The sequence below is a fragment of the Cystoisospora suis genome (genome assembly GCF_002600585.1).
Source record: "Cystoisospora suis strain Wien I chromosome Unknown contig_2419, whole genome shotgun sequence".
NCBI lineage: Eukaryota > Apicomplexa > Conoidasida > Eucoccidiorida > Sarcocystidae > Cystoisospora > Cystoisospora suis.
In genome coordinates this window covers 45407-54776 of record NW_027155218.1, presented here as the reverse complement: position 1 = coordinate 54776, position 9370 = coordinate 45407, and the positions used below count along the sequence as shown (strand labels likewise).

Here is a 9370-nt window from a genome sequence, read left to right as displayed (position 1 = left end):
CTCTCTCCCGTCTGCAAATGAAACGATGAGAAAAGAGGATAACATTCAGGTGAGTTCTTCACAACAATAGAACCCGGCATGTAAGGTGCAACATGGGGGTTCCGTCGTTTGGTCTCCGCGTCTGGGCAAGAAGAAGTACCGCTGTCTCGAATTTGAGTTCGAGCCGGCGGTAGTTCCTCTCTTCTACATACAATTTACCCCAGTACGGCCTCTTTCGCGATGTCCTTCCGATTCTTCATTCGTAACGTGCATTCGGTTCGTGGTGGGAAGTGCTCTCGTTTTCCCAGTACAAGTAACTCAGTCGCCGAGAACAGTAGTTTTGCCGCAACAGGGTGAAGCGTGTTCTGCCAAGAGAGCCGTGCGGCGGACTTTCGCGCGGCTGTCATTGTGGGTAAGGCTGAAAGATTCGGCTAACCGCCAGACTGGAAAAGGACTTGTGGGACTGTCGCTGGAGTCCCAGTACTCCCCGGGGATTCCTACAGACTTGCTGCGTCTTCTGTACACTCCATCTTCGATAGCGAGGTGGGTGTATATGTACAGAAAGGCAGGTGTATTGTTTGTACAACGCCGCTCCCTGCTTTAATTCTCAGTCATTACCGGCGTCACTAGGAATTTAGGAAGCACTGTGGAGCCACAGTCAAAGGGCGGTAGACGCCGCAAAACAAACGGTGTGAAGAGTAGTTCATCTTCTTGGCTCCTCCCACCGGACCTCGAATCCAGTGGACCCCACGCCCCTGTTAGTAGCTTAGGACAGCAGTGAGAGTTCGAGTCAGTAGCTGTGTGTACCCGTTCTGCGGCTTTCGTACGTGAGTATAATGCAACTTGACGCTGCCACCGCTTGGTAGCTTGTGAGAAGGGTCGTGACCCGGAGTGAATTTGAAGGCTCCTCTCGCTCCCGAGTTCGCCCCCCCCCCCTCACATCCCCGACAATGCGATAGTAGGGTTCAGCGTAAGCAAGCCCCCAAATGCAATTGTTATATGTAGAAGGCCAGGAAAGTCGTCAGTTCGGTATGTCCAGTACAGATGAAACAGTCGCGTCCTAGCTCTGAACACGGAAGGTTTCGACATTCTCCGGCAGGAGGTTTTTTCTTTGAAGGACGCGAAGACATGAATTGAAAATAAGCATCGCAAAGAGAATGCCCTCTTTCGCACTCCTTCGGCCCGTATCGGCAACGCAGCAGCGTCTTCCGAACTCCCCTCTCACCTTCCGCGACAACAGCGTGTACCAAATCATGCCCGTTCTTGGCAGGTGGTTAACCCACTTCCAGCCGGTTAAGAACCTCCGACAGCGCTGCGACTACCATGAAGCCAGCACGTCAGGCAACGCTTTACATACCGCGGTCTCTGATATAAGGTCAGAATAGCGATTCTCTATGTTTCGCGCTCACGTCATGCGAATCGCACACGGCTGGTACGAAGTCTCTAGTACCGCACTGTCCCGAAGACCTCCCAGACAAAATCTCCTGACAGCGTCTTTCTCGTGTTTCGGATCCTTGAGGAAATGGTGTCCCTTTTCGTATGTACTTACGAGGATTTCACGTGGCTCACCAATTTACCACTCTGTACGGTTTCGAAGAAGGGACGCCCTTTCAAATTTTCCCAGCCCACCAGCCGCAAGCAGCAAAAGGGAGCCCGCAACGCCTCTGCCAGTCTCACTCTGTTGTATGTAACGCGAGAGGCCTTGTAACCGCGTTCGACGATTCCAGCCTTTTCTCGGGGCTCCGTCGTGTGGGGGACGCCCCCGGGATGTACGCTAAGTAGAAAACGCCTGATTTTTGAGGAGCGTTGGTTGAGCCAGAAAACGAAGGATGTGTGTAACAGTGGGTTTGTGGTGCGTGATTGTATGACCGCTAGCTCTAGGCAATACCCTAAACCCAACGTGGATGAGTTAATTCACTTTGCAGAAGGTTCCACGCCAGCTGGGCTTCTTAGAGAACTGGATGGCGGTCGCCGCTAAAATGTCCCCGTCCGCCGTATTACACCTCGGGAAAGACACTGGAGTTTACAATCTGGTGTCGACCTACACGCACTGCGTCCGGAATGCATACGTCGCGAGCGGAAGGTGCCCATCCTGCTCAGACCGGATATCAGCCCTCAAAATACCCGCCGAAATACCTGCTCCCGCCCACTGCGGCGGACACGCCGACTGCTGATCTCCACTGTCCCACGTGAGATCTGCGAGTTAGTCGGAAGACGACCACTCAGGAGCTACAAAACCTCTGGGACACACTGGCCCACAGCTTGTATGTGACTGAAAGAACCGTTCAGGTTTGTTGACTAATCCTGCGGGCGTAGGGTGACAGGCATGCCGCCTTCAGGGCGCACCCTAGGGTTTCGGAGACGTTGACGGATGGCTGAAGAAAGCCCCCCACATCAAAACAAGCAGGCATCCTCCAGGACAGGGCCAATGTCTATCAGATTGAGCGTTAGCAGTTGAGAGCAATAAGCGGAAATCCTCTCGCACTACAGCCACACTCGAGTCGCTACGCAGAGCCTGCACTTCCGCGGGCACTCCGAAGAGACACAGTAGGCCCAAGTCTCCGAACACTGCTTTGGGCGCGCCTGCCTCGTGAAAGAGGTTAGTCACGCGAGGAATCAGAATCTACACGGGAAAGATACGATGTCTGTCTCTCAACCATCTTGCCTTGCGGCGAACACGCGGCGGTCAGAACCAGCTCGGGCCAACGCATGTATCGACGCGAGAGGACCGGGCCCGAGTCGGCCGGAGTCGTGCCCTGGGGACCCGAGCAGATACTGGCGTTAGGCTAGTGGGAATGTTCTGATAACCTACAATGATAACCGAATAGTAACAAAGGAAGTTTTTCTCTGCTAGACTGTCTCTGAGTGTTGAACGGTGCTTCAGCCTCTTTCGAATTCTCTTCCCCGCAGTCGACCGAGCGGTGGTCCCGGATGCTCCCGGCCCGCCTGTTGTTCCAAGGGAGAAGAATATTTCTCAATTGCATACTGTTATCCGGTGACAGCTCCAAATTTGATGCTTCACTATACTTTGTGGTCGGCCTGCTGCTTCATCCTGTTTCTGAGAAATCTACTCCGCTATCGACGTTTGGGAGCCCGCTGCCCCGCGCAACACGAGTCAGTCGTGGCCCAACATCAACAGCGTGCAGATGCCCAAGCGCGGCATTTACCCCCACTCAAACCTGCGAGCAACTTCTCGTCGCCTCTCTAACTTGCTGCTCCTACGTGAGCCATCAAAGTTCTTTTTTCCAGAAAGAAATCCTCCCATGACAGCAGGGGTTTAGCTCGAGAGTGCATTCCCGCTTCCGACCTCGGGCAAGTCATTTCTACTCTACACGGACCAGCTGCCCGCTTGAAAGCGCGTCGTTTCTCGCCCGTGCTGCTGAAGTCCGGCAGGGAGTAACGGCGAGGAGCTTGACACGTATTATACAGATTTAGAATGCTGTCACCGACGCATCAACCTCGGCGGCACCTGCCTACCCGTCTATTTCACTCCACCGCGACAGACCAGTATCTTTTTTCCTCTTATTTTCATTTCCTTTGAACCTGCCGAAAATGACAAACCCAGCTCAGGTGCCCTATTCTGGGAAGGCACGCCCTTCGAAGGAGAGTCGCTCCCTTACTTACCAGTTTCAGTTGCTTCAAGGTAAGGCTCCCAGAGGACAGAAGCATGACTCTGGCACCCCTGGGCCACCAAGACTCTCGCGTTCCAACTGTGCTGGGTTTCCCGTCCAAAGGCTGGATGATGCAGCAACAAGTGTTGTTGCGTTAGCTTCTAGTCTTGATACTGAGGAATTTCCCGATGTGATTTCTTTTCCGAGTGAAAAAGAAGCCAGTAGTGATTCTTCTTCACCTTTATCCAGACCTTCCTCTTTGGTTGTTTTCCGCAGCACATCTGCTGAAGCTTCGCCTTCCTCCTCCTTTTCATCTCTCCCTCACGTAGACTTCGAACATCCTAGTGGGACCCCCGTTCTTCCGAGCAAAGCCGGACTTACTCCCTCCGCCCTGGCTCAAAAATTTGCCTCAACCATTGATACAGCGGCCAGCACCGTCCGGAGGACAACGCTGTCGTCAATATTTTTCACAAATAGCAGTAAACAAGCCGACACACTCGGGACCAGCGAAGCGGGACAGGGGGAGAGCAGCGGAAGTTTCACTGAACAACTTGATCTTGTTGGGCGGGCTTCAGAGTACGTCGGCAAGAACAAAGAGTATTCCAGCCTGTTATCTTCCGAAAAAGCTGACTCTTACTCCCGTGTACGTGCGTTCGGAAGATATTCTGATGGCAGAGGTGACGTGATTGGTGAAAGTAGAGGAGGTGCAAAACCTTGGGGACCATCAGTATCCGACGGTTCAAACTCCACTATCTCATCTCCTTTCTTTACTCTCTCCTCTTTCAGCTCCCTACCCTCCGCTTCTCGCGTGTCCTCTCCCGTCCCATCATCGGGCGGCGGGACATGCACGAGGGTTTCCAGGACTACGAGCGGTCGATCTTCTTCAACAAGCTCTCTTCCTGTGCCGTACATGTCGGTCCACTCTTCCGTCCATACGTTTACTTCTCCTTGCCCGTCTGCAGAATCTCTCCCTTCCTGCCCCACCTCCCCCCCGGCCCTGTCGGCCAGGGGTTGCAACACGCGTTCTTCCCCTGTCGCTTCTCCGCAGGCTTACTCTCTGTCAAGTTCTAAGTTGTCTTCATTCTCCTCTCTGCCCCCTTCGGAATCTTCTCAATGTCCTTCTCAACTTTCATCAACACAAAGGCCTTTCAGGTCTCCTTCTCTCCCCTTCTCACTTGGTATAGAAACACCTTTGTGGTCATTCGTCGCGACTCCTTTTCCTTCTTACAGGAGAAATCTTTCGCCCCCAGTCTCGGCTTCTCTCGGGGACTATGGTTTAGTACAACACGGAGATGCCCTCAGCAAAAACCGCGGGTCGTGGGAGAGGGGACGCCTGAAGAACACACACTACGGAAAGCAGGGACACATTCCAGAACAACATGAGAGCTACTCGCCTGTTGCTGATGGAACCGGCTGCGACAAAGCTGCGTCTGGGCAGAAGGCTGCTCTCGGGAAAGTGCATGGAAACTCTGTTTCCAGTCCACTGCCTCGATCCGCTTCACTCCCAACAGATGGTCGTCTGCCAGTTGATCGACCCGGCAAGCCTGTTCTTGAAGGCTTTACTGTACCTGTTCAAGAGGGGGCAAAGCCATGTTGCACGTACTGTGGAAGTCGCCTGCGGACTCACAAACATTTCGCACATATCTGGCCCGAGTTTATTATGTGCACTGCATGCGCCGCACATCCGCCATGCAATTCATGTCATAGAAAAGCTGTTGACGCTTTCGTACCAATCAAAAAGAAGCAGAAAAGAATTCTTTTGCCTGCTGTTGACGAGCCCGGAGGTCTGCGGCTCTGCGGCCACTGCGCTTTACTTAGACCCGTGAGGACAAAAGCAGAATTAGCAGCAGCGACAGCAAACGCGCTGGACTGGCTGAAGGACAACGGTATCCGATTTTCCGAATCCGTGCTAAAATATCAGCTCAACGAGGCTGTGGGAAACCTCCTGAGACGTCTAGATACCTCCACCGCCCTTACAGGCTCTCCCTGCTCTGGGACAGCCTTGAAAGAAGGCTTGGATCCTCACTCCAATCGCATCTTCATTCGAGCCCGGAAAGGGGAAAGAAACATGTTGTGGACTGAGCAGCAAGCACCATTCGGGGACTGCTGCACAACGTCTCATGACATGGGAACCCACCGGCCAGAAAGGAAGGATCTTTCCCCCTCATACACCATCCCTGTCGAAAGTGTGACGTTTGTGTCCTTGAACCCAACAGTACACACCAACATCTTTGGCAGATGCGAGACCGAGAAGGTTTCTTTAGAGAGATTGGAGAAGGAGGACAACACCCTTGGGGGTGAAAGGGAAATGTCCTCTCCCTCGTCCCCGTCTGAGGACATCACGGCCTGTGCTCGACTAGTCAGACGTGTCAGCGTCGTTAGAGGCTTGCCTGACGTCTTATTTCGGGGCCATCTGGTGCACGAGCTCCTTCACGCTTTCCTGTGGTGCCACCAGCCACAAGCTGAGAGTCTGAGACTTGATGTAGAAGAAGGAATGTGTAACGCCTCGTCTGCGGCAGTATTTCGGCAAAGGCTCGACGACATTCGAGAAAGAGAACTCGACCTTGGGTGCGCAGGCAAGTCCTCTCCTGAACTTCCTCCGACACTGGAAAAATATGTATTGCAGGAGTCGACAGAGGTGCGGAAAGACTTGGAACTTGAGTTGCTCCGTTTTGAGGCAAGGGTGATTGAAGCACGGCTTGAAGGCATGGAAAGAGACCCGCACGCCTGCTATGGGAGAGGTTACCGGGCAATGCGAAAGCTCGTTACCGTCTCAGGATTAGCTGCTGTTGTCTCGCTTTCGCGGCAGTTTGGGCACTCCGTAGAGGCAATGTTACACGCGGCCCAGAAACAGGCCGAGCAGGTTACAGACCGCGCGCGACGTGGCGCAAACTATGCGGGTGAGCCATGGAAAACCGGAAGACCGGAAGCAGGCGCCGCGCCTAGCGATCACCACGACCGTGGAGAGGCCCGCGCAGGGCTCCTACTCGAAGTGCAAGCCTCGTGAGAGAAGCCACCTGGTGTTCACCTTTCAGCAGGACCGGCATCCAGAAACCATGGCTTCCAGGGGAATACCCCTCGGAAATATACCATTGTTGGGTTCTGTCTACGTCACTGACCGTCCCCGGCTTTCTATATTGAACTTTTTCGCTTATCTCCATGACGGTGCCTCCTCAGAGGACACAGTGCTTGAGAGAGCTCCCCCCGGTTTCCCCTTATTGGAGGCGCAACGTCGCGGACCTGTGCTCACGAGGTGGCTCTGACTCGAAGCCCCAACCTGCGCAGGACTTCTCGGTACAATCGAGGGTTCTTTTTTCGAGGTGGTCGGGACCGCTTTGCAGCGGAGAGCAGAGCTTGCCGCCCGATTACCAGCAGAATTCCGTCTCTTTGTGGTAACCACCACAGCCATGTTTGCGACAAACGGATCAGACCGTAAACACATACGCAGCACTGCCAATCACTGCGACGATCCGGACGGCCAAGGACCGGCACAGAGTGCCTTTCCGGGTTGGTAGATGGCTCCCGAGACGGGTTTCGGCAGGTGGCCCGAGATCAACGGAAACACCAGTTCCTGACCGAAGGTAATACATCCAGGATGAGAATGCCAAACGTGACTGCTCACCAAGATTCACTGCAGCCCGAATACTGCGGTCAACACAGCAATTACGTCTGCTAGTGCAAGTGAGCTCAAGTCTGCGCCATTCTGTAGAAGGATACTTAAAGCACTGACTGCCTGCCTTTTCCTACGATCGCATTATGTTGGGACCGATTCATCTCGGGCAGATATGACTTGGGACCTGCAAGTTACAGGACCTGCGACTCGAAACACGACGGCCCGTAAAGGGGCAGAGTACTTTGCGTGGGAAATGCCTACCGTCACATTTTTTTCGGCGTTATAGTGACGTAGCCTGGCGGACGCGCCGCCAGGGTCACTATAACAGCCGAGAGGTCCTGCTTTACCTTCGGCATTCCTGATATACGAAGTGAGATTGACTAGGCGGCAAACTGGGGAAGCTCAAACTGACTCCACTGGGCTCCACCCCGCGTCGGGTCTCGCAGCAAACAGATGGCGGCGGGCCATCACCAGGCGAGACACTTGAAGCATCTCACAATGTCTGCTTTGCGGCTGTACATGGAGTACATTCCAGCCATTCTTAATCTGAGCCGTATTTATCTTTCCGAAACATGCAAGCCTTTTCTTCCGGCACCCACACGTTCATACATGAAGCACTATTAAGACTTGGATCCCAGATTGCAGACGGCTGACGCGCGGTAGTGGATACACCCGGCATGAAAAGTACACGGCGCACCTGACACTCTCTGCACGAGAGTCAATGGACAGAGTTATCGCGCGGCCAGATACCAAGCACAATACTCTCGCAACAAACAACAGAGGGTGCCATGTCCGGACTGCACACGCCCATTGGTCGCAGGTTCACAACCGACGTCTCTACCGACCCCCACGCTTTCCCATAGCGACCGCCGCGTCAACACCCTGTGTCCGCGCAACACGTGCTGCGTCTTCACCTGCCTCCTTTGAAGTTTGTCCCGCCACTCCACGACCGTACTGCACCGCCTCCTCCCCTGTTGCCTTCACACTCTCTTGACTCCCCTGACTGAGACCACGTGGGAGGCTCCCAGTTACAGTCTCCCTGACCGCCTGTCCGGCTCCGGCCACCTGGTCCTTCACTTGCTGACCCATCCCGACCACTTGATCCTTCATGCGCTGACCAGCGGTGCTCGCCGCTTCTTTCATAGCGCCTGCTGCGTCAGGCAGTGCCTGCTTCGCCTTGTCGGTTGCTGCTCCTACGGCTTGCTTTCCCCTGTCAGCCACGGTCTGCGCCGCTTCGCTCACAGTGTCGTGTAGGCCCTTGGCCGTGTCCGTAATGGCCTGTACGGGAGTTTTCATCTGCTTGGCAAACTTCGCGGCATCCTCTGTTAATGCGACCACCTGCTGCCTTGCCGTCATTTTCGCCCCCATCGCCGCGGATCTGGCTCTGTCCAAAAGCCCGCCTTTAGAGGCGGCGCAGAAATATCTCTGAAACGCCTGCATTTTGCAAGTTAAGGAGTGGATCGGAACAGTCCCGAAAAAAGACGTGACGCTCGCAGTGTGCTCCGAAAAGATGGGGAAAACAAACAATGAAATCTCGATGCAGCATACAACGGACAAAACACCTGCCAAAAATTTGCCGGTGTACCCCGGCGTTCTCGGCTGGCCGTGAACGCCGCTGTCCACCGTGAGACTCGGGCCAGGCTTGCTGGTGTGCGAAGCTAGTCGCATTCAAAAACGGTGAAGGAACCGGGGGTGCCTCGCGACGCGTTGCACGCGCCGCGCCGGGCGAGCCAGCCCGAAACGCTCGCCATGCACATGAGCGCATCACTGCCTGCGCTTCCATCGCCTTCCTCACCGTGGCGCACTGGCCAAAGCCCGCCACGCCGGCGTAGGGCTGCCCGGAAAGCCCCAGGCCAGGCGACAGTGCACTCGGGTGTGTGGACCCACAACTTCACCTGAGTTCACCATCGCTGATAGGCCATACGGGCTTCGCGGAAGAGCCACCAAAACTGCGATTCCAGAGACCAGCACTTCAAGTGGAGTATCTGTACCCGCAGTAGTCCAGTGGGGAGGTTCATGAGGCCGAACTGCACGCACAGGAAACAGCGAACTAGCAGGGTAGAGTTGCTGAGTCTAAGTGAAGCTGGGCGGCCGAGTTGTCTTCCATTGGGAGATGAAAAGGTGTCTACCCAACTGGAACCAGAGTAGCGCAGTCGAAGGGTAACCA

General features: G+C 54.6%; 3 protein-coding genes across 3 annotated transcripts in view; 2 read left to right on the top strand and 1 right to left on the bottom strand.

Annotated features, from left to right (window-relative positions):
* The first annotated feature begins 66 nt into the window (after nucleotides 1-66).
* Nucleotides 67-722, top strand: CSUI_005061 (uncharacterized protein). The gene has a single exon (XM_068065241.1). The coding sequence runs from the start codon at nucleotides 220-222 to the stop codon at nucleotides 334-336; it is 117 nt and encodes a 38-aa protein (XP_067922789.1). The 5' UTR covers nucleotides 67-219; the 3' UTR covers nucleotides 337-722.
* A 2054-nt stretch (nucleotides 723-2776) lies between these two features.
* On the top strand, nucleotides 2777-7167 carry CSUI_005060 (uncharacterized protein). The gene has a single exon (XM_068065240.1). It carries the CDS (start codon nucleotides 3532-3534, stop codon nucleotides 6595-6597), a length of 3066 nt encoding a protein of 1021 aa, XP_067922788.1. The 5' UTR covers nucleotides 2777-3531; the 3' UTR covers nucleotides 6598-7167.
* A 650-nt stretch (nucleotides 7168-7817) lies between these two features.
* The window catches only part of CSUI_005059 (lea1), a 2245-nt gene continuing 692 nt past the window's right edge, over nucleotides 7818-9370 (bottom strand). Inside the window, exon 2 of the mRNA XM_068065239.1 lies at nucleotides 7818-9230. Coding sequence (XP_067922787.1) covers nucleotides 8041-8871 — 831 coding nt within the window. The 5' untranslated portion in view covers nucleotides 8872-9230 and the 3' untranslated portion in view covers nucleotides 7818-8040. The remainder of the gene's footprint in view (nucleotides 9231-9370) is intronic.